At 36.8% G+C, this 25,372-nt stretch overlaps 1 protein-coding gene across 10 annotated transcripts in view; it reads left to right on the top strand.

The window, feature by feature from the left end:
- The window catches only part of NRF1 (nuclear respiratory factor 1), a 139,344-nt gene that overhangs the window by 39,752 nt on the left and 74,220 nt on the right, over positions 1-25,372 (top strand). For 9 of the 10 annotated variants that reach the window (XR_003795188.1, XR_003795191.1, XR_003795190.1 and 6 more), the window contains exons 2-4: positions 7,417-7,648; positions 15,273-15,387; positions 18,301-18,427. Coding sequence is in view for 6 of the 10 variants with exons in the window: in XM_029233328.1 (XP_029089161.1) it covers positions 7,426-7,648; positions 15,273-15,387; positions 18,301-18,427 (465 nt within the window). In the remaining 4 variants the exon portion in view is untranslated. The remainder of the gene's footprint in view (positions 1-7,416; positions 7,649-15,272; positions 15,388-18,300; positions 18,428-25,372) is intronic. The other variant, XM_029233327.1, reaches the window with a different exon arrangement.

Here is a 25,372-nt window from a genome sequence, read left to right on the forward strand (position 1 = left end):
GAATAGTACTACTACTAGTAATAGGTTACACTTATCTAGCACTTATTATATACATGTCCTGTTTTAAGCCCTTTTATGTGGTGAAACGAAAGCATAGGAGTCAAGTGAGTGGCAGAGCAAGGATTCGAATCCAGTACTCTGGCTCCAGAGTTTGCACTCTTAACCACCCTGCTATGGAAGTGAGGATAAGCCTTTAAGCAGGAATGAGGTGGGTTGGAGAGGACACTTTGCATACTCTTGGCATGCTCTTGTACTAGATTCTTTGGGCCTAGTTGTATAATAAGAAAACAAAACTCTAAATCTCTGCAAGCCACACTGGAAATTATAGTTAGTACCTACTATTAATTTTCAGCAGATATGCATAGATCTCTCCATATAGTCTGCCAAGAACTTAGAGTGGTAGATGAAGGTCAAAGCTGCCATTGCTACCACAATTTTCTTTGGTTTGTCCAAATACCAGACCCAGTATATTCATTGAATAATATGAAAAATCTTTTTGTGATTGTTTGTCACTATTATTTCCATAAAAAAGCACTTATTTTATTACTGTGATGTTGATTTTGTGGTTTGCTGGAATGTTAGACTTATTAAGTATCTTATTTAAAGAGCAGGCAAGACAGACTCATAAACAGATCAAAGTTTGTGTTTGTATATCTCCTACTTCTTTTTCTGTCTGTACCCCCTTCTCACTTCTGTGTCCCATTTCTCTCTTCCTGAGGCATTTTATACTCTCTAACATAGCCTCTTTTTAATGATTAATCAAACTCGATTTTGTATTCAACTTCCATTGGCATATGGAAACAAACCCTAGTGGTAGCCTTATAAAAATGTCCTTAGAATCACTTTACTGATAGTATAAAAATGTCAATACATTTTATTGTATTGACTTATATAAATCAATGTAAAGTTTTGCTGCTTACCAGCACTCTATGAGTAATTTCAAGAAAGGTACATATTTTCTTCCCTTTGTATCAGTCAGTAAACCATGTGAGGTGCTTCAGAGAATGTAATTGGTTACACAGGTGTTGGAAGACTAAAAGAGCAAAAGTAATCCATATTTTAATAACCACCCCTTGGGCTGGGGGAACGGAATAGAAGAACCTAGGAGTTCAGAGGGGCCCCCACACAGCAGGTAATCTCACCTCCACGTGGATGCCAGGCAGCTGGTACTCAACCAGCAGGGGAGAAGATACACAGCTGGAGTTGGCACATGAGGCTGTCCTCTCTTGTTGGAGCAACTTTAATAAGAATGAAAACATCAAGAAAATCCCTTCTCCCCGCCTCTTCCCATCTTAACCTGTTGCCTCCCCTTGGTAAAACCTAACGTGAAGCTGGCAGACAAGTCTGGTAAATAAGGTTGGCTGACCCAACCCAGAGTTGGCTATAGAGCAGTTCAGAACAAGTATAGAATAGAGGGCTTGGAAGCTGAGAGATGAGGTGAATGGCCAGCACAACCTTATAGGAGAATTGTGGAAACTGTAATTGCCTGGGTCTAGCTTTACTAAGTATAATGTGCAGCCAGTTACCCGCAAGCATTTATTAAGGAACAAATTATGATGGCTGCTGTTCATAGAGACTTTATGTACCCAGGCCCTGCCTTCAGTGAACTTAGAATATTGTTTTCACAAAACCATCCACTCACACTCAAGTCATTATGAAGTTGTGTGGTAAAGCTTGTTTTTCTCACATATTGTATAAAAGCATTATTATTAACTGGGTTTCTTGGGTGGTTATTAATATTAATGAACATTTATAAATTTTATCAACATTGGAATGAAAAATATTATGTGATTGCAGTCATAAATTAGTTTTAGATGCTCCAAATTAGGAAGTTAGCCTCACTCAAGGCAAGACTATTTCTAAACTTGAACTGGCAAGACTATTTCTAAACTTTCTCGTGCAGTTTTTGTTTGTTTTTTATTTTTGGCTGCATTGGGTCTTCATTGCTGCGCGCGGGCTTTCTCTAGTTGTGGTGAGCGGGGGCTACTCTTAGTTGTGGTGTGCAGGCTTCTCATTGCAGTGGCTTCTCTTGTTGCGGAGCACGGGCTCTAGGCACCCAGGCTTCAGTAGTTGTGGCTTGTGGGCTCCAGAGCGCAGGTTCAGCAGTTGTGGCTCACGGGCTCAGTTGCTCCACGGCATGTGGGATCTTCCCAGACCAGGTCTCGAACCTGTGTCCCCTGCATTGGCAGGCGGATTCCTAACCACTGCGCCACCAGGGAAAGCCCCTGTGCAGTTGTTTTAAAGTTTTTCCTGCTCTGGTGAAATTTTGACCTATTACCCGTTGTCTGCCCGAGAATCAAATATTGTCTTTGGCTTTAGGCTTTTTTGGGAAAGGCTGTTGTGTTGAGTAAAATTTCTATCCTAGTTATGAAATTTAGATTCTGGACATGTCTAGGAATTAAGTTGAGCCTCTTGGTTTTCCTGTCCCTTGTTTTGGCTGTAGACGCTGTCTTGCTCTGAGACTTTCCCCTAGGCGGTTCTTGCAGCTTTTCTTTTGATATGGTAAAGCTATTGATGAGACTAAGGCTTTCTCTTACTTTTAGTTATACCTTGATTGGATATCCTGAACTGCTCTTCCAACTTTGAGTTTTAAAATACTCTACACTTAATCTCATTATGTGTGGATTAGACTAAATTTAGCACCCTTAGATATTTTATCCAAATTCCAGTAGCTCCTTAGATATTGTTGACTATAGCTACCAGCGTGCTCCTGACCAGAAAATCTGTTTCTCTGAGTTCTCTTCCATTATCTTTAGTCCCACGCCTGCTGGTCGATAATGGCAAAAGTAGGAACTCCTCTGTACAAAACTGCCCCTCCTCCGGTCCTTTATAGATCATATATTAAAGAAGAACCTTTAGATGAAGTATTTGTTGCATCCCAGGTGATGATCCAGGCTAAGAAACAGGTTTTAGTAAAATTGCTACCATGTTATGTTATTGTTTGGGGGAATGATTTTTTTTAAATGGAGTGTTGACTAATCTGCTGAACATCACTGGTTCCAGGTAATAGACAGATATGCCTTTTTATTTGGATGTGATGTTTAGAATCACAGTTCATTACATGTTGCCCGGGCATTCATCTTGCTTTTCATATCTGTTCAGAGGAATCATTGTCGGGTCCATTCTCCACTTTGTGCACTCTCATAAAATTATGTTAGGGGCATTGGTTCTCTATAATTTCCTTATTTTAATGTTTTAGAGAGCGGTATTTGAGCCCTTGGAATTACTAGAATAAAGAAAGGCTTTTTAGATGCCTGACTCAAAATCTTTTGCACACAATTAAGAAAACCATATCCTCAGAGATGGATGTCTAATTTAAAGATGAGGAAATTGAGGCTCAGTCCTTCAAAAGTGGCCGTAACCATTTTGCATTCCCACCAGCAATGAATGAGAATTCTGTTCCTCCACATCCTCATCAGCATTTGCTGGTGTTGGTGTTTTGGATTTTAGTTATTCTTGATGGGTGCAAAGTGTTATCTCATTGTTTTAATTTGCAATCATCTAATGACATATGATGCTGAACATCTTTTCACATACTTTTCATAGGTGTATCTTCTTTGGTGAGCTGTCTTGTTCAGGTCTTTTGCCATTTTTTGATTGGGTTGTTTGTTTTCAATATTGTTCGGTTTTAAGAGTTGTATTTTGGAACAAAGTCTTTTATCAGATGTGTCTTTTACAAATATTTTCTCCCAGCCTGTGACTTGTCTTCTCATTATTTTTATAGTGTCTTTTGTAGAGCAGAAGAAGTTTTTAATTTTAATGAAGTCTAGCTTTTCAGTTCTTTCTTTCATGGATCGTGCCTTTGGTGTCATATCTAAAATGTCATCACCATACCCAAGTCATCTAGGTTTTATCCTGTGTCATCTTCTTGGAGTTTTATAGTTTTGCGTTTCACACTTAGGTCTGTGATCCATTTTGAGTTACTTTTTGTGAAAGGTGTTAAGTCTGTGTTTAGATTCATTTTTTTGGCAGGTGGATGTCCAGTATTCCAGCACCATTTGTTGAAGACACTATCTTTGCTCCATTGTATTGCCTTTGCTCCTTTGTCAAAGATCAGTTGACTGTATTTATGGGGATCTATTTCTGGGCTCTCTATTCTGTTTCATTGATCTGTTTGTCTATTCTTTTACCAATACCACACTGCCTTGATTACTGTAGCTTTATAGTGAGTCTTGAAGTCAAGGAGTGTCAGTCTCCCAGCTTTATTCTTCTCCTTCAATATTGTATCAGGGACTTCCCTGGTGGCACAGTGCTTGGGAATCCGCCTGCCAATGCAGGGGACACGGGTTCGATCCCTGGTCCGGGAAGGTCCCACATGCTGCGTGTGCCACAACTACTGAGTCTGTGCTCTGGAGCCCGTGAGCCCCAACTACTGAAGCCCATGTACTTAGAGCCCGTGCTTTGCAACGAGAAGCCACTGCAATGAGAAGCCCACACACCACAAGGAAGAGTAGCCCCCGCTCACTGCAACTAGAGAAAGCCCACGTGCAGCAACAAAGACCCAACGCAGCCAAAAATAAATAAATAAATAAATAAAATATTGTATTAGCTATTCGGGGTCTTTTGCTTCTCCATATAAACTTTAGAACTAATTTGTCAATATCCATAAAATAACTTTCTGGGATTTTGATTGGGATTGCATTGAATCCATAGATCTTTAGGAAGAACTGACATCTTGACATTATTGAGTCTTCCTATCCATGAACTGGAATATCTGTCTATTTTAGTTCTTTGATTTCTTTCATCGTTTTATAGTTTTCCTCATGATTTTGTACGTTTTGTGAGATTTATACCTACGTGTTTCATATTTTTGGTTGATAATGTAAATGGTAATCATGTTTTTTTAATTTCAAATTCTATTGTTCATTGCTGGTATATAGGAAAGCAGTTGGCTTTTGTATATAAACTTTGTATCCTACAACATTGCTATAATTACTTACTCGTTCCAGGTTTTTTTTTAAATTGTTATTGATTCTTTTGGATTTCCTACACAAACAATCATGTCATCTGTGAACAAAGACAGTTTTATTTCTTTTTCTTGTCTTACTACATTGGCTAGGAATCCCAGTACAATGTCAAAAAGGAGTGATGAGAGGGGACATCCTTATCTTGTTTCTCATCTTAGCGGGAAAATTTCTAGTTTCTCACCATTAAGTATGATGCTAGCTGTAGATTTTTTGTAGATTTTTTTCTTATCAATTCGAGGAAGATCTCGTCTCTTCCTAGTTTCCATTTCTTCCTTTTTAAGGCTGAGTAACATTCCATTGTATGTATGTCCACGTTTTGCTTACTGATTCATCTGTTAGGGAATAGCTGGATTGCTTCCACCTTTTAGCTATTGTGAAAATGCTGCTATGAACATTGGTGTACAGATAGCCCTTTGAGACCCTACTTTCAGTTCTCCCAGCATAGCATCCAGAAGTGGAATTGCTGAATCATATGGTAATTCTTCTTAAAGTTTTTTGAGGACCAGTATGCATAGTTTGATAAAAAAGGATGTTCACTTCACTGCTGTTTACAATACCAAAAATTTGGAAACTGCCTTCCTATATATCAGTAGGTGATTGGTTGCATAATTATTGCACATCGGCACAGTGAAGTGTTCTTTGGCTATTTAGAAAGGTCTGGTAGATTTGTATGTTTTGACATGTCAAAATGTCCAGATATATTGTCAAAGAATAATATATGTATTGTGAACCTCTTTTTATTTTAAATCATATGTATGTATGTATGCTTCAAAAAAATTTTTTAAGGTTAATATACTTCTCTGTAGGTTAGGGAGGAAGAAGAGGGGACAGATCATAAGTACACTAGGAGAGCAAACCTTTATCTTACTACTGCATCATTTCAGGGTTTGTAAGAAACACAGTTTTATAAGCAGAAAAACCAATTTGAATAATCACATTTTGGGGACAAAATGTTTAACGCCCATTTGTGTTTGAAATATAAAGAAAATGTTAAGTATTTTACTTACTGTTTTGGGGGGGTTTTTTTTTGTTTTTTTTTTGCGGTACGCGGGCCTCTCACTGTTGTGGCCTCTCCCGTTGCGGAGCACAGGCTCTGGACGCGCAGGCTCAGCGGCCATGGCTCACGGGCCCAGCCGCTCCGCGGCATATGGGATCTTCCCAGACTAGGGCACGAACCCATGTCCCCTGCATCGGCAGGCAGACTCCTAACCACTGAGCCACCAGGGAAGCCCTTACTTACTGTTTTTATGTCCACAATGTCATATGCTAGTCACCAGGATCTTTTAAATATATTTTTTATCATTATATATAATATCAAGGGTATTTATTGTTTTGTGACTTGAGGTATAAAATTAGCACAATGAATTTCCATCTGGTTGAGACAGACTGTCGCTTGATTTAAGCAAATACACAAAAAACCACATTTCCGAAATAATGCCATTCCTGAGTAAGAAGGGGAACTTGCATTTGATTCCCAGTCTAACTGCATAGTAGAATAAATCCTGCACCAGCAACAACACTTGTAAATTTGTGAAAATGAATCTTATCTTTCCTTAAAAAAATAAATTTTTTAATCCATCACACTTTCTTCCCTCACCCTTTAGTTTTTTGTTTTGTTTTGTTTTTGCGGTACGCGGGCCTCTCACTCTTGTGGCCTCTCCCGTTGCGGAGCACAGGCTCCGGACGCGCAGGCTCAGCGGCCGTGGCTCATGGGCCCAGCCGCTCCGCGGCATGTGGGATCTTCCCGGACCGGGGCACGAACCCGTGTCCCCTGCATCGGCAGGCGGACTCTCAACCACTGCGCCACCAGGGAAGCCCAGCCTTTAGTTTTTGATAAATGATAAAAATGAGCCAGTTATCAGAGAAGAAATAGTTCTTACTTCAAAAGATAAACAAACACAAAAAATAAGTTGCTGGTTCCTAATAGGAAAAATACATTTTAATAATTGTGCGACAAGAAGCTGCTTACATACACATTGCAGATCAAATATTTGGAGTTAAGATGTCAGTCACATAGGTGGGTGATTGTAACTTTATTGCCATTAAAAGATTTCAAATTGCATTCGTGCTTCTGTGTACACATAATGAAAAATGGGCAAAATAAGGAAGATTGATAATTCCCTGTGTCTGCTGTCTGCTCTTCTACGATGCCGCATCTCTAATTGTACACATTTAGTGATAGCTAGGAGTATAAAGTTGTCGCCCATCAATAAAAATCACACAGTTGGTTTAAAAAAAAACTATCAAAATAGTTTCACACAAGGAAAATATTCTACTATTTTTATGTCATTGGAATGATGCTCCCCATTTCCTACGACTTGGTGTGGTGAGGTATGTAGTAAAATCAAAGGCTTGTCAGAGTTCCTCTGCTCTTGAGGAAAATATCTCTTATTTTAAGCATTGGAATATATTACACACTGAATCCTGTTCTTTGCCTTTTTTCTGACAGTAGATCTTCATGGAGGAACACGGAGTGACCCAAACTGAACACATGGCTACCATAGAAGCCCATGCAGTGGCCCAACAAGTTCAGCAGGTCCATGTGGCTACCTACACTGAACACAGTATGTTGAGTGCTGATGAAGACTCACCTTCTTCTCCTGAAGACACCTCATATGATGATTCAGACATACTCAACTCCACAGCGGCTGATGAGGTAACAGCCCATCTGGCTGCTGCAGGTAATGCTTGTATTGGGAACTCTTCATTTTTGGCTTAACTCTGATACTGTGCTTATCTGAAAGAACCTAGGATACAGGCACTCACATTTATTGTCATCATATCTTCATGATTTCTTTTTAAGCCTTAAATTTATAACTTGTACCTGTATTACACTGAGACTTAAGTTGCAGACTCATGTACTATTAGTGATAAAAACTTTGGTTTTGTTTTTTCCTCCATTCCAGCACTCTTCACTTTTTAAAAAAATTCATTCATTTATTAATTAATTTTTTTTTATGGCTGCATTGGATCTTCATTGTTGCATGTGAGCTTTCTCTGGTTGCCACGAGCGGGGCTACTCTTCGTTGTGGTGCATGGGTTTCTTATTGCAGTGGCTTCTCTTTGTTGCAGAGCACAGGCTCTAGGTGCGTGGGCTTCAGTAGTTGTGGCATGCGGGTTCAGTAGTTGTGGCTCTCAGGCTAGAGCGCAGGCTCAGTAGTTGTGGCGCACAGGCTTAGTTGCTCTGCAGCATGTGGAATCTTCCCAGACCAGGCCTCGAACCTGTGTCCCCTGCATTGGCAGGCAGATTCTTAACCACTGTGCCACCAGGGAAGTCCCCACTCTTCACTTTTAACTCAAGCATTTAGTCCATTTACATTAAATGTAATCACTGATATATTTGGGTTTAAATTTATCATGTTTACTATATACTTTCTCTTTATCTCACTTGTTCTGTTTACTTTTCCTTCAATTTTCTTTTGGAGTGATTGAAAAGTTGTTTTTTTTTTTCATTTTTTTCTTGTTAGTTTGGAAGTTATACATACTTTTGCTATTAGTGGTACACCTAGAAATATACACCCTTCACTTATTTCAGAGTCTTATGTAAGTGGTACTTTTGTTCTTTTTAGGGATAATGCAAGTTTCTTAGAACACTGGAATTTCATCCCCCTGCTTCTGACCTATATGCTGTTGTTGTTCTGTGTGTTAATTCTTTGTATATTTTAAGCCCTATATGACATTATTTTTGTTTTCTACATAGTCAATGTTAATTTTCCCCCTTATATCCCACTTGCCTTCTGAGAATTTTTCTTCTGCCTAAAGATACCATTTTATTTCCTTCAGCATGGATCTGCTAGTAGTAAAGTCTCTTAGTTTTTGCTTACCTGAGAATGTCTTTATTTAACCTTCAGTCTTGAAGGATGGTCTCCCTAGGTGTGGAATTCTAGGTTGGCAGTTATTTTCTCTCCTCATATTGAAGATGCTATTCCACTGTCTCTGGTTTCCATTCTTGCTTTTGAGCGTTCAGCTCTTTCATTCTAACAGCTGTTCCTTGGAAGGTTATCTCCCACACAGACCCCTCCTCCACTGCTTTTAAGATTTTCTCTGTCTTTAGTTTTTGTGATATAGCTGGCTCTGGATTTCTTCTCATTTATTCTGTTTACAGTTCCTTTAAACATCTTGAATCTTTGGATTGATGTCTTTCATCAATTCTGGAAAATCTTAGCCATACATTTTGCTTCAGTTTTGCGTCCCCTCCATTCCGTTTCTTTTCCTTCTTTGACGCCAATTAAATATATTAGTCTTCATATTGAAGCTTTTATGTCTCTTTCCTTCTGTTCTGTATTACTACCCTTTTGTCTCTTCATGCTTCATTCTATGTAGTTTCTGCAGACGGTCTTCCAGTTTATTAATTTTTTTCTTCAGCTATGTCTAAGGTGATTTTAAGTCTGTCCATTGAGTTATTAGTTTTGGTAATGGTTTTGTTTTCTAGTTTTAGAATTTCTAGTGTTTTTTTTCCTTCCTCCCAAATTTGCAGTATTACAGTTTTCAGTTATTATAGAAAAACATTTTTTTTGTTTGTTAATATCCATGAGTAAAGTAAGCGTTATGGCCATTTGGTCATTTTACTTTCTGAAGTGCCTATGGGTCTGGTCTGTTCCTGTGATATGTTACTAGTGCTGTTTCTTGTTCATGTTGGTTTTTCTCTTCACATATTGGTTATATTTGGATGAATGCTGGATGTGTGTGTGTTTGGAAAACCATTTTTAGAAATAATTTGGGAACTAGAATAATATCCGCCTCTAGAGAGGATTTTTGTTTGCTTCTACCAAATGCCTGAGGGTACTAGCAGTCCTGGATCATCTTAATCCAATTTAAGGTTTTGAGGTTTTGTTTTTTTTTTTTTTTTTTGTGGTACACGGGCCTCTCACTGTTGTGGCCTCTCCTGTTGCGGAGCACAGGCTCCGGACGCGCAGGCTCAGTGGCCATGGCTCACGGGCCCAGCCGCTCTGCGGCACGCGGGATCTTCCCAGACGGGGGCACGAACCTGTGTCCCCTGCATTGGCAGGCGGACTCTCAACCACTGCGCCACCAGGGAAGCCCAGGTTTTGAGGTTTTCTGGGCCTCTAAATGACGTAAAGCTGAGTGATATTTTGTATCATTCTCTTTGCTATTTACACTGTATATTTAGCACCGTGTGGAAGACTACATGTAGACCATGCCTGGATGGGTCTAATATTATATAAGGAACACTGATGTTAGAAGATATTTAGGAAAAGCTGGACAGGAAATCAATGATCAGAAATGGCCAAAATACTACATTTTTTTTTAGTTTATGCTGTATTTAAGGTGAAGAAGACAGCTGCAATGAAAATAAACTTATTCCTATCAGGTGTTATCTACTGTGTATTTCTGGAATGGTGAATTTAAAAATAAGGCTTAGTGACAAAACATACATAAAATGTTTGTGAAATATTTTTTTTGAAATTTTAATACTTCCCAGAAGGGGGCATCCTAACATAATAAATCCAGTTCAACTTCTTTCCTAGGAAGGAAGATGCTTTTGAGGCACAGTTTTGCGACATTACTGTACTGCACTGTCATAGTTTTAAGATTAGCAAAGAACTTTAACCCTTTCATGTGGCAGATGTGGAAACTGAGGCCCAACTGGTAGAAATGATTTACCACTGAATCATTCAACAGTTATTGAGGAATTATCAATATTATATGCCTTATGTTATTATATATAGATACTGTGAACAAAGACTGGCAAGAGCTTGCTCCTAAAGGAGCTTACAGACCAGTGGTGGAGAGAAGGGTACAAATAATAAAGTAAAATAATTTCATAAAGCACTGATGGCTCTGAAGAATATAATGAAGTGTAAGGTAAATGGAGCAGGAAGGGTAGCTGGTTACTGCTTTTTCTAATCCTAGTTCCTTCTCTCTCTCTACTGAAGTAACCACTATTCTGAATTTGGTCTTTATCATTCTCTTACATGTCTTTCATATTTTTTTGTATGTGTATGTATCAGTAAACAATATTTAACATTGTTTTTGCATGTGTTAAATTGTATATAAATGGTATCACTCTGATATTTTTTGTCTAACAGTGTTTATTTCATTCAGTATTATTTTTCTGAGATTCATTTATGTTGATAATGTGGCTAGATGTTTTCATTTTGACTGTTATTTAGTATTCCATTCATTATCTAAGTATGTTGTATATTGGGAGAACACTTAGGTTGTTTATAACTTTTTGGTATTTACAATTGCTGCAAATGAAAATTATTTTATATGTTTTCTTGTACACATTGAGAGATCTCTTGGCTTTGGTTTTCAAAGTTCTTTTGACAGTGTCCCACAGTAATAAATTGTGATCTAGAATAAACAGATGCACATATAACTAAAATAACAATTTCTCATGAAGCAATACTTACTCCTCCTGCAAGTGACACACTCTCATGTGTTCTAATCTGTTTACTTTATTCCATTTTATTAAAAAAACAGAAACAAAAACTACTCATGAGCCACCAACAGGTGGAAATCCGAAGTTTGAAAAGCACTGCTTAAAAAAACAAAACAAAAATACTGCTTGAGGGTATAACCAGGAGGGGAATTGGAGGGCAAAGATAGGCACATTTTCAACTTTACTAGATATCCCAAGTGTCTTTCCAAATAGTTTTATTCATTTGCATTCCCACAAGCAGTGTACTAGAGTGCCTGTTGCTTCTCATCCTTACCACATTTGATATTGTCAATTGTTTTTCATTTTTGCCAGTCTGATGGGTATGAAACAGTGTCTCAGTGTTGGTTTAATTTGCTTGTCTGAGCAAGAGGTTCCAGCCAGCGAGGGAAGACAAGATAGAGCATCATCTCAGAACTTTATTGACTATTAACTTTTCTTATTTTGCATATTTCCTTTGTCCATTTTCCAAATGTGTTGTCTTTTTTTTTTAAGAGTTATTGATATTTTTTAATACTAGTGTTTTCTTGGTAATATGTATTGCAATTATCGCCTAGTTTGTTGCCCACTCCCTCCCCAGTTTTTTGTTACTTCTTTTTGTCCATAAAGGTTTTGATTTATATTATTGTGAAATTATTAGTGTTTTACCTTATAGTTTATGCTTTTGGAGTCTTGTTTAAGCAGTTCTTCTTAACCCTGAGTTTAAATACTTCCCAGTAGTTTATTGTAGAAGTTATAAAGTTTATTTTTGTTGCTTTATTGATGTTTTTGTTTCACATTTAGGCCTTTAATCCACCTAGAATTTATTTTCATGTATAGTATGATGTATGAATCTACTTTCATTATTTTTCCATGCAGACAGTCAGTTACTCTGGCACCATACTTAATCATCCATCCTTTTCCCACCTCTGTCTTCTGACACAGAAGGGTGTTTGTGAACTCTCGAGTCAGTTGTGTTGGTTTATTTTTCTATCTTTCAGTCAGTTCCACTCTGTCTTAAAGACTGTAGCCTTATAGTAACTACTGATACTTGCTAGGATGAGTGCCTCTGCCTCCTTTTTAAAATCTTCAGAAATTGTTTTGGCTATTCTTAGGCCTTTGCACTTCCATTTAAAATTTAGAATAACTTTATCAAGTTCCACACCAAAAAATGGGGATTTTTATTTAAACTGCATTAATTAATTAATTTAGTTAAGCAGCTTTATTCATAATACCTAAAACTAGAAATAGCCAAAGTGACCATCAGTAGAATAATGGATAAACTGTGGTTTATTCATACTCTGGAGTATTACTCAGCAATAAAAAGGAACAATCTACGGATACATATAACAACATGGACAAATCTTAAAAAAATTATTCTAATTGAAAGAAATCTTACACAAAAGGGTAGATACTGTATGATTCCATTAATTTGAAGCTCTAGAATAGGCAAAACTAACGTAGGGTGAAAAAACAATAATTGTGTTCTTATGGTGGGAGGTACCGTGGGAACTGATTGGGAAGGGACATGAGAGGAATTTTGTAGTGATGATACTATTATATATCTTAGTAGGGGATTGGGTTTCATAGTTGTATGCATTTTTGAAAATTTATTGAATGATTTGTACATTTTGTAATATGTAAATTTTACCTCAAAAGAAAAAAATTGTGAATAAATATTAAACTCTAGCTAATGATATTCCTACTGAAGTATTTAGGGGGATCATACTGCAGTTTACTTTGAAATGCATTAAAAAAAACCCAATATGGGTTGATGAACGTGTAGAAAGATGGATAGTTACATATACTAAAATGTTAATGGTAGAATCTAGGTGGTAGATATATGAATGTTCACTGTAAAGGTCTTTCAACTTTGCTATATATGTTAAAGTTTTTTTAATATATTTTAAAGTTTTAATAATAAAATGTTGGACTCCCACAACTCAATAGCATAACAAATAACCTGATTTTAAAGTGGACAAAGGACTTGAATAGACATCTCCCTAAAGACATACAAATGGCCAAAAAGTAAGTGTATGAGAAGATGCTCAACATCACTAATCATCAGGGACATATAAATTAAAACCACAGTTGAGAGACCACCTCACCCCTGTTAGGATGGCTATTATCAGAGAACCAAAAAATAAGTATTGGTGAGGATGTGGAGAAATTGGAAGCCTTGTATGCTGTTGGTGAGAATGTAAAATGGTTCAGCCCCTGTGGAAAACAGTATGAAAGTTCCTTAAAAAATTAAAAATAACAGCTACCATATGATGCAGCAATTCTACCTATGGATGTTTATTCAAAAGAATTGAAGTCAGGATCTCGTAGAGATATTTGCATTCCTGTATTCATTGCAGCATTATTCACAGTAGTCAAGATGTGGAAACAACCTAAATGTCCATTGACAGATGAATGGATAAAGGAAGTGTGGTATGTATTATGGAATATTATTCAGCCTTAAAGAAAGGAAATCCTACCGTATATGACAACATGGATGAACCTTGAGGGCATTATGCTAAGATAAGATACACCAGGTCAGAAGGACAGCTACTGCATGGTTCCACTTATATGAGGTATCATATTCAAACTCTTAGAAGCAGAGAGTAGAATGGTGGCTGCCAGGGGCTGGGGTGTGGAAATGGGGAGTTGCTGTTAACAGCATAAAGTTTCAGTGCTGCCAGATGAATACGTTTCTAGAGATCTACTATACAACATTGTGCCTATAGTTAACAGTACTGTACTGTACACTTAAAATTTTGTTAAGGCAGTCGATCTCACGTTAAGTGTTATTACCTCAATTTTTAAAAAATTAAATGTTGGAAAAAATGCATCAATAAGATTTTTTTCCTCTACCAGCTGTTTATGATGGAAAGGAGGGTAAAAGGCATTAATTTATTTTTTAATTACTTTGGGGCTCTTTAGAGGAGTTTATTTAAGTCAGACTGAGTATACTACTAAACAACATGTAGAGAGGCTCATCTAGATTAAAATAGGGAGGCCTATTTTAATTGAGCCACTTATAGAACATATATGCTAGGATAACGTGAGCACTTAAACCTAATTTTCATTTAAGCCTTTTACAGGGTTCACAAATAGGGATGAAGGTGGATTGTCGGGTTTTTTGTTTTGTTTAAAAAAAGGAATGCCCTTAAAAAAAAAAAAAAAAAGGAATGCCCTTGATATGTTGAGATTGCATGAATCGGAGACTGTAATAATTCCTTGAGGCCTACCCTTTCTTTCAGTTATTAGTTTCAGGGCAAACCAGACCAAATTTTATTAACATTTTTTCCTTAGAGTGGGACAGTTTTCATCTCTTTCCTGCCAGGATGCTTTCATCAACATGACCTTGTGGTCAACAGCTCCATTTAGGGCATAATTCTCAGATATAGAAAAAAAAAATTTCCGATTAAGATGGTATCCTTCTAGATATTTCTCTTATATGTGGTGTGGTGGTATTGGAGTTCCAGGTATGAGTGATTTTCTCTGACTTCCTTAACTTGGCAGTTTCTTGGAGTAATGGATAGAGGGACACGGGGATGGAAACGAAATTTGAAATCTGCGACTTTTTTGTTTTGGCAAACTGTTCCTCTCAATGCTGCAATTTCATCTAGCACCTTGGAGAATATTGCCTTAACAGTATGGGTATGCTGACGAAACAAAAAAACACATTATATAAAATTCAAGCTGGTGTGTGGCGGGGAAGTATAAGTCATTTACTTTTTAAAAAGATTTGTTGTAAGTTTTAATGGTAAACTAAAAAATGATCCATGTTGGACAGTGGTGAAGTATATTGATATCAGGAGTATATTTATTGATAACATATGAGGAAATAAGTGCTACTTTTTTGTACCTCTAATTGTTTTCTGCCTTGTATAGCTAACAGGCTCTGCCTAATCTCAGCGCATCCCTTCTTATTTCAGGTCCTGTGGGAATGGCTGCTGCTGCTGCTGTGGCAACAGGAAAGAAACGGAAACGGCCTCATGTGTTTGAGTCTAATCCGTCTATCCGGAAGAGACAGCAAACACGTTTGCTTAGGTGAGGGCTTCCTTTCTCATATTGTTGCTGTTCCTCAAATACTTTATGGAGTGGATGACAGAGTTAGACTATACCTTACTAGGTTCATCAAGGGACACCAAGTTAAATTCTCTGATGACAGAATTAGACTTTAAAGTACTCTTGCAAGATAAATAAATGAAACTAGAAGTATGATTAACAGATAAATAGTATCACATTAATTCATTCAGAGAAAACTTATATGCCTGCTATGTGCCAGGCATTGTTCTAGGCCTTGGGAATATAACAGTTAACAAAATAAATTCCCTTAACGAGCTTATATTCTAGTGGAGGGAAAAAGAAAATAAGCAGGTATGTAATAGTCAGATGATGAAAGTGCTGTGGGAAAAAACAAAGCAGAGTAAGGAAAATAGAAAGGTTTAGGGGATTAGGGGGGATATAGTAGTTTCTCTTGTTCTATAGGAATGGTCTTCTTTCATAAGCCAACCTTTGAACAGAGACCTGAAGTAAATATAAGGGCAACCATGTTGATGTCTAGGGGAAGAACTTTCTGGGCAGAGGCAATAGTAAGAGCAAAGGTTCTGAAGTGGGAAGGAATGTGTTAGACATGTTTGAGGAACAACTAGGGAAAGAATGAGAGGAGGTGTGGTCAGAGTAGTAGTGGAGAGCCACACCATGGTATCTTCTGGTCCAATATAAGGGCTTTGACTCTTACTCTGAGTGACATAGGAAGTCAATGAAGACTTTTGGTCAAAGCAATTATATGATCTGGCTTATGTTTTAAAAGTATCACTCAGGCTACTGTGTTGAGAATAGTCTCTGTGGGTACAAGAATGGAAGCAGGGAGACCAATTAGGAGGTTATTGTAGTAATCCAGGCCAGAAATGACAGTGTCTTAAAACCAATGTGGCAGTAGCAAAGGCAGCAAGAGGTGGTCAGGTTCTGGATGTATTTCAAAAGTAACCCCAATATGATTCCTTGATGGATTGGATGTGCTGTGTGAGAGAAAAAAAGGAGTGAAGGGTGATCTCAGGGTTTCTGGTCTGATTCCTGGAAGGATTGAGATGACACTTACTGGAAGAGGATCAAGTATGAGAGTGAGGGTAGGGCAGAATCAGGAATTTGGTTTGGACACGTTAAGTCTGTGATACCTCTTAACCATTAAGTGGAGATACAGAATAAGCAGTTGGGTATATGAGTCTATAATTCAAAGGAGAGACCTTAGCTGAAGATATAAGCACATAGGTAGTATTTGAAACTATGAGGCTGGAAGAGATCCCCTAGGGAATGAGTGTGGACCGAAGCACTTTACCCCTTAGGGGTTAGAGAAATGAGAGGAATTATCAAAGGAGTCTAAGAAACAACCAGTGAGTCAGGAGGAAAACCAAGAGAGTGGTATTCTGGAAACCAAGTGCAAAAAGTGTTTCAAGAAGGAGGGCATGTGATCAGCACTGTCAGGTGCTGCTGACAGGTTGAGTAAGATGCAAATTGACCATTAGATTTAGCAACATGGAGGTCATGATTGAACTTGACAAGAGTGTTTTCAAAGGAGCAGTAAGGATGAAAGGACTGGAGTGTCTTCAAGACAGAATGGGAAGAGAGGAATTGGAGACAGTGAATATATTTTCGATCTTCATTCCTTCAAGGAATGCCACCAAATTTCTTGTTTGGTATGTGGTCCTTTGCTCAGTTTTATTTCTTCTGAAGAGTTTGTAGGTTGCAAAGAAAGATTATTACACAGATGTGGTGCATGGAGGAGTTAATATTTTGACAGGTTGCATAACATGTATTCATATATGATAAGAAATTTAGTCTATAAAATGTTCCAGAAGTTTCTTCGTGTAGTGTTTTAAATACTATATCCAAATACTTAAGATGTTTACTGGAATGTTGAATTCAGAGTGCCAGCCCATGTAAATGATATGTGACAAAAGCTGGAAAATATAGTCTATATTAAGAACATAAGTAAGAAACTGAAGGGAAAATCCAGAAAGTACTTAACAGTAGCTTTCAGCAAAGAAGTTATATACCACTAGATGGGCCAAAAAATTTCCTTTCCTTTAATGATAAATTCCATTTCCTTTAATGATAGTACAGGCAGGAGGAATTAGAATGTATTATTTATAGAAATATTTTTTCTATAATGGGCATAGACACAATAGTACATGCTTTTGGAGAAAGATGGAAAACTTTCTTGTGATACGTTGGCTTTGCTTCATTTGAATTGGCATGACTCACCAGTCCCTTGAAAGGGTAGACCAAGTTCCCAGAAGAATTGTAGGATGTAGAACTTTAATCTCCCATGATTTCAGAGGGAAAGGACAGTGTTTCTATTGCATCCAATGTTGATATATTTGAAAAAGCTCTTTTACTCCATCCTCATTTGTAAAATACTTCGGGACTAAGAATTATTGTTTATATCACAATGAAAATCTGCAAATGGCAACATTTTTGAAGTACTATTTTTGGATAAAATTATGTCAGTAAGACATAAACAATGATTATATCAAAGAAATTAGAAGCAGGTGATTTAAGACCCCTTCATTAAACATGGAGTTGATATAATAAAGTCTATAAGAGGATATCTCAGCATTAATCTTTGCAGCAGTAAGAGAAAACCCCTTTGGTATTGATGAGATCAGGAAGTATGATACTCGCTGTGTTCAGCATTGTGTCATGGCTGTGTCCTGAGGTAAACCTGAGGTAGACCCTTATATCTATCAGTGAGCTAATCGTGGGTCTTCAGGACAAAGGTATGTACATATTTCTACTGAACAGGATATTAAACCTCACACGCTCCCTTTTCACAATTCAGGTAAAAGAAACATATCTAATCAGAATAAATTGTCCCAAGTCAAAGTAAATCTTGTGTCTGTATCGCTGTAATTTCTATCTTCTTTAACTGTTTTTGTTTCTTTTCATTCTCTGATTCAGGAAACTTCGAGCCACATTAGATGAATATACTACTCGAGTAGGACAGCAAGCTATTGTCCTTTGTATCTCACCCTCCAAACCCAACCCAGTCTTTAAAGTGTTCGGTGCAGCACCTTTGGAGAATGTGGTAAGAAAACTTGAGTTGTGTTCTCAGATACCGTTTGTTTTCTGTGGGTTGTTGTTCATATTTTTTTGATCCTTAGTCTAGCACAATAGTTATTCTATCTTCCCTTCATCCAGAGGTTGGAGTTGGGCCTGGTTTTCAAACTCCTTTATGCAGATCAAAATAAAAAGGATCATTTCTGTTTCTACTTTCCATAACAAGGTATTTTACCTCATCAGATGCAATGGAAAAAATGACGTTGTGTTCTTTAAGAAACCAATGCAAGATTTTGTAAGAATATTACTGATTATGTCAGAAACAAATGGTGTTTACTCAAGATGTGAACTTCATGAGGCAAACCTGGGAGCATTTTATTGATCACTGATATCTGAGTTGCATATTTTATTTTATTGTTTTAACTTAAAAAAATAATTAATTTTTTGGCTGCGTTGGGTCTTCGTTGCTGCACTCGAGCTTTCTCTAGTTGCAGCGGGCGGGAGTTACTCTTCGTTGTGGTGCGCGGGCTTCTCATTGCGGTGGCTTCTCTTGTTGTGGAGCACGGGCTCTAGGTGCGTGGGCTTCAGGAGTTGTGGTATGTGGGCTCAGGAGTTGTGGCTCACGGGCTTAGTTGCTCCGCAGCATGTGGGATCTCCCCAGACCAGGGATTGAACCCATGTCCCCTGCATTGGCAGGCGGATTCTTTTTTTTTTTTTTTTTTTTTTTGCGGTACACGGGCCTCTCACTGTTGTGGCCTCTCCCGTTGAGGAGCGCAGGCTCAGCAGCCATGGCTCACAGGCCCAGCTGCTCCGCGGCATGTGGGATCTTCCTGGGATCTTCCTGGACTGGGGCACGAACCCGTTTCCCCTGCATCCACAGGCAGACTCTCAACCACTGCGCCACCAGGGAAGCCCTGGCAGGCGGATTCTTAACCACTGCAACACCAGGGAAGTCTGAGTTGCATATTTTAAATCTCTTGTGTTTCTTCAAAGAATTGATTTAACACTGCTTCAATTTTGAAATATAGTTGAATATTTTGATTATATATTTATCCATAGCTAACTTTATAAAAATAGTATTTTACCCTTGCATACTTATACTATGTGAACTACTCTTTTCTGGCTGAAATAACTTTGAATCATTTGTAGAATGATGATCTGTCCAGATTTAAATTGCATTTTATTTTTACTAGGATAAGATTTATTAGCTTACAATAACATTTATTAGATCTCCCACATTGAACAGACATTTCAAGAGTTCAGAATTAGTAATCAGTTGAGATTTTAGTGTATTTTTTTTCACACACACAGATGTTGTGGTTCTTTCTTAACATTTTTGAGTTTTGTTTTGAGTTTTCCTTTAAATTCCCGAGGCCCCAGAATAGGATGCATATTAGGACCTTTCCTTACATATTCATTACAGGAATATGGTAGATGGCTTCTAGTGCAAAATGGTACCTAACAGGCAGCCCTCATGTAGTTGACAAACATGAAATCTGGGCATGTCTTCTTCAGTATTAAAATTTTTAGATAGTATTACTATTACTAATAGTAATGTGATCTATGAAAAAGCCTCATCTGGAAGACTCAGAAAAATACCTCTGAAAATTACTCACTGAAAAATTCAAAAGAAAGTGTTAGAAAACTGTTGGAGTCCTCCATAGAATACAAAAAGTTACAGACTCTATGAAACAGGAAAAAAATGGTCATATGATAGCCTAAACTGAGAAAAAGCAGGAGATATTTTTCTGTTGACTGACACTTGATAAATATAGGCTAAAGAATAAATGCCAGTAGAATTAGAGACAAAATATGTCTTCCAGACCACTAAAGAGGAAAGAAAGTCTATACACAAAAGATAGAAAATAAGGGGAGGAATTTAAAAAAAAAACAAAAACACAAAGTATAGAACAAAGGAATGTAAGTGAGACCAATTAATTCTGTTATAAACCATAAATATAAATACTATATTTATATTGTTGTTAAAAATAAAGATTTGCTTTTAGATTGGAACAACAACAACCCAAATCAGAACCCAATTCTATTTAATTTATGTGACATACTTACAGTGACTCACAAATGTTCAAAGTAGATGCAAACTATACCATCAAGAAAATGAAAATACAATCCACAGAATGGGAGGAAATTTTTGCAAATTATGTATCTGATACAGAATTTGTATCCAGAATATATAAAGAACTCTTATACCTCAACAATGAAAAGACAATTAACCTGGAATTCCCTGGTGATTCAGTGGTTAGGACTCCGTGCTTCCACTGCAGCAGGCATGGGTTCGATTCCTGGTCATGGAACTAAGATCCCACAAGCCGCGCAGTGCCGCCAAAACAAAAACAAAAACAAAAACAATTAACCCAATTTAAAATGGCAAAGAATCTGAATAGATATTTCTCCAAAGAAAATATAGAAATGGCCAGGAAGCACATGAGCACTTTATAAATAATCATTAGGGAAATGAAAATCAAAACTACGATGAAATACTTCACACCTACTAGGATGACTATAATAAAAAAGATGGACAATAATAAGTGTTGGAAAAATTATGGACAATAATAAGTGTTGGGATGTCGAGAAATTGGAAGCCCCATACATTGCTGTTGGGAATGTAAAATGATGTAGCTGCTTTGGAAAACTTCGGCAATTTCTCAAAATGTTAAAAGCAGAGTTACATATGACCCAGCAATTCTACTCCTACGTTTACCCAAGAGAACTGAAAACAAAACTTATACACACGGTGTTCATTGCAGCAAAACTTACATACAAAAATATATAACAGTGTTTATAGCAGCATTATTCATAATAGCCACAAACTGGAAATAACCCAAATGTCCATCAGCTGGTGAATGGATTAAAAGAAGTTGTATTATCTATACAGTGTAATATTACTCAGCAATAAAAAGGAATGAAGTACTGATAAATATTACGGCATGGATGATCCTTGAAAACATTGTGCTAAGTGAAATAATCCATTCACAAAAGGCCACATGTTGTATGATTTCATTTATGTGCAGTGTCCAGAATGGTCAAAGCTATAGAGACAGAAAGTAGGTTAGTGGTTGCCAGGTTGGAGAAGGGGGATGAAGTAATGGAGAGTGACAGCTAGTGGGTATGGAGTTTCTTTTAGGGGGAATAGATTATGATAATGCTTATTACATGACCCTACAGATATTTAAAAGAGTGAATTGTACACTTTAAACAGGTGAATTGTATGGTGTGTGTGGTAGGCTGATTAATGAATGGCCACCAAAGATATACAGATCCAAATCCCTGGAACCTTTGAGTGTTACTATATGGCAAAAAGGACTTTGCAGGTGTGGTTAAGTTAAAGATTTTTGAGATGGGGACATTACCCTGGATTGTTCAGGTAGGCCCTAAATCTAATCAGAGTGTCTTTATATAAGAGGGAGACAAAGGGAGATTGATGTAGAAGTAGGAGATGTGTTGGCAGAAGCAAGAGGGTGGATGCAGGGAAGGGGTCAGGAGCAAAGGAATATGTGCTAGACGGCAGCTAGGCAAGATGAGAAAATGGATTCTCCCTTAGAGCCTCCAGAACAACCAGCCCTGCCAACAGCTTGAGCCTGTGAAACTAAGAGAACGAATTTCTGTTGTTTTAAGCCACCAAGTTTGTGATACTTTGTGGCAACCATAGGAAACTAATATGTATGGTATATGAATTATATTTCAGTAAAGGTGTTAAAATTTTAAAAGCAAAATAACAGGCAAAGGTATGTCAGACAAATCCCTACAAAAATAAATCGTGGATCACAGCATTAATATCAGACAAAGCCAGATTCTCAAGACAGATGAGTATTAACTGAGAACCATAGGTCTTCTAGTGTTGATAAGTAGTTTATGTCTCAAGTAACATTAAAGCAAAGAATGTAGATCAAAAAGTTAGAAATGGGAGAAAAAAATAAAAAGAAACTACAGTGGTAGTAGGAGGCTTTGCTATCTTTGTCAGATCAAGGAAGAAAAATATAAATAAGAACATAGAGATCTGAATATTAGAATTAATAAGGTTAATATAAAGAATAGATATATTAACATTGATATCTTACAAATGTATTTTTGAATATACCATATTTGAAAAATTACATGAATGGGTTATAAGAATTGACCATATGTTATTATTAGGCCCCAAAGAAAATCTTAATAAATTGTAAAATGCAGAAAATTACACAGGCCATGTTTTTGACCAAAGTATAGAAAATTTAGAACTTAATATAAAAAAGATTGACAGGAATTTTCAGCCACATGGAAATTTGAAAAAACAACTTAATTTGCAGACTACTTAAAAACAATTTTTAAAAAACTTTAAAAATTATGATCTACACTGATGCTCAAAGGAATGTTTATTGCCTTGATTTTTTTTTTTATACACAAGAAAGAAGGAAAAGAAACTACATCTAAAGCCAGAAGCTGGAAAGGGAACAAGAAAATAAGTCTAAGAAATAGAGTAAGTAAACATGAGGAAGAAATTAATGATTTTGTAAACAGAAGTAGAATTGTTACATTCAAGAAATGGTACTATGAAAAATCCAATGAAATAGAAAAACTTCTAGCATGCTAATTGAGAAAAAGGATGAAGAAAAATATACAGTCTTAGAAGTGAGATAAGAGTTATAATTGCAGATAAGAATAGATTGAACATTGTAAGGAAATGATATGCATTAATTTTGTTCTTTTAAATTAAAAATCCTAACTAAGTGGATAATTCAATAAGAAAATAAAATAACAAAAATATATCTAAACCTCAGTAGGATAATAAACATGTACAAAACTGAAAAAGTAATTAAACCATATCCTTCAAAGGGACACTACGCTCCTGATTATTTGGGGTGACTTCTGTTAAACTTTCAAAGTACAGCATATTCTTTAATCTTATATATATACCAGTACACAGAGTGGTATTAAAGAATCAGAGCTCATGTTTACCATAATCAATTATGCAGTGTATTCCACATAATCTCATATTAACAACAGTAAAAGAAATGATTTGGATTTTGTAATAATGTCTAACATTTATTGAATGCTGTGTTCTAGGTTATGTTATAAGCACTTTGCATGTATTATCTCATTAAATATTATTAAAATTTTGGTATTTGCATTTTGTCCTCCTACCTGAAGCCATCATTAATATTCCTTCTTGCTCTTCTTTCTGGAGGCTGCTGGGAACTCTGGAAAATTAAAATTCAGTAGGGCCATTCATCTTTGGAATATGGATTTCAGATTCAAGATTGTCAGTTATTTTACAAATTTGTCAAAGGGGGATTGAAAACTTTACTGGGCCATTTTTTTTTTTTTTAATCTTTTGTCTATTTATTTATTTGGCTGCGTTGCGTCTTTGTTGCTGTGCGCAGGCTTTCTCTAGTTGCGGTGAGCAGGGGCTACTCTTCGCTGTGGTGCGCAGGCTTCTCATTGCAGTGGCTCCTCTTGTTGCAGAGCATGGGCTCTAGGGTGTGCGGGCTTCAGTAGTTGTGGCATCCAGGCTTAGTTGCTCCGCGGCATGTGGGATCTTCCCGGACCAGGGATTGAACCTGTGTCCCCTGCATTGGCAGGCGGATTCTTAACCACTGTGCCACCCGGGAAGTCCCTACTGGGTCTTTTAATAGGTGGTGTTGAGGTTTCTCTTACATTTTCCAGGGTTTCATTTATTTCTCCATACTGTGTTCTGCCCATATTACCTCCTTGCCCACAGTTGGGATGTATGGCAAGCCACTGTAAACAAAAACAAAAACAACAAACTGGAAAAAAAAAATTTCAAAATAAGAACAACTACAATTTACTGAGTGTTTACAATGTGCCTGTTTCTGCTAAGCACTTTATGATTTTTACTTAATCATTACAGCAACCCTATGATGTATATATATATCTGTTATTATCTGTGCTTTACAGATGTAGAAATTGAAGGTTTAAGAGCTTAAGTATTTTGTCCAGGGTCACACAGAAAGGAGTGAACTAATGATTAACATTCTTAGTATATAAAGAGCTCTCAAAAATCAATAAAAATATGAACAGATTAATGAATAAAAAGATCCAAAGATATGTTTGAATATGGGTTAGATATTAGAAGATGATATTAAGGAAGTATGTTATTTTTGCAGGTTGTGATAATTGTATTGTAGTTGTGTATGAGAATGCCCTTATTTTTCCAAGATGCATGTTGAAATATTAAGAAGTATTGGGACTTCCCTGATGGTCCAGTGGTTAAAGAACTCTGAGCTCCCAATGCACGGGGCCCGGGTTCAATCCCTGGTCAGGGAACTAGATCCCGCATGCCTCAACTAAGATCTGGCGCAAATAAATAGATAGATAGATAGATAGATAGATAGATAGATAGATAAATATATATATATATATTTTTAAAAAGTGTTGCAAAGTCTATACTTTAAGTGGTTAGCCCAAAAAATGTGTGTGTGTATAGATGGCAGATAAAGTAATTATGCCAAAATGTACAACTATTGAATCTAAGTGGTGGATGTACAGACATTTATTTTACTGTTCTTTCCACCTTTCTGTATATTTAAATTTTTTCATTTAAAAATTATATTTTTTAAAATACCCAAAGACAAAAGAACATAAATAAAAGGAGAAACTACAAATGTTTAACAACCACAGAAATTTTCAAAGAAATGGGAATTAAAACAAAAAGTCATTTTACATGGCTCATGTTGGCAAACAGGAAAAAGATATATAACTTGCAGTGTTGGCATATCAAACAGGCAATGTAAATTGGTGTAATTTTCTGGAGGGCATTTTGGCAACTGGGATAAAAAGTGCCCCCAGTGTACACTTTTTAATCCAGCTTCCTTTTGAAATTTTCTCCTAAGAAAATAATTGATTAAATGAGCAAAGATATCAGTCACTGTACTATTTATAGTATTTTTTTAAAAATTGAGAATAACCTAAAAGTTCAAAGGTAAGGGGTTGGTCAGATAAATCGATGGCTCATCCA

The sequence above is a fragment of the Monodon monoceros genome, unplaced genomic scaffold (genome assembly GCF_005190385.1).
Source record: "Monodon monoceros isolate NGI ecotype Baffin Bay Population unplaced genomic scaffold, NGI_Narwhal_1 Super_Scaffold_2, whole genome shotgun sequence".
NCBI classification, from domain to species: domain Eukaryota; kingdom Metazoa; phylum Chordata; class Mammalia; order Artiodactyla; family Monodontidae; genus Monodon; species Monodon monoceros.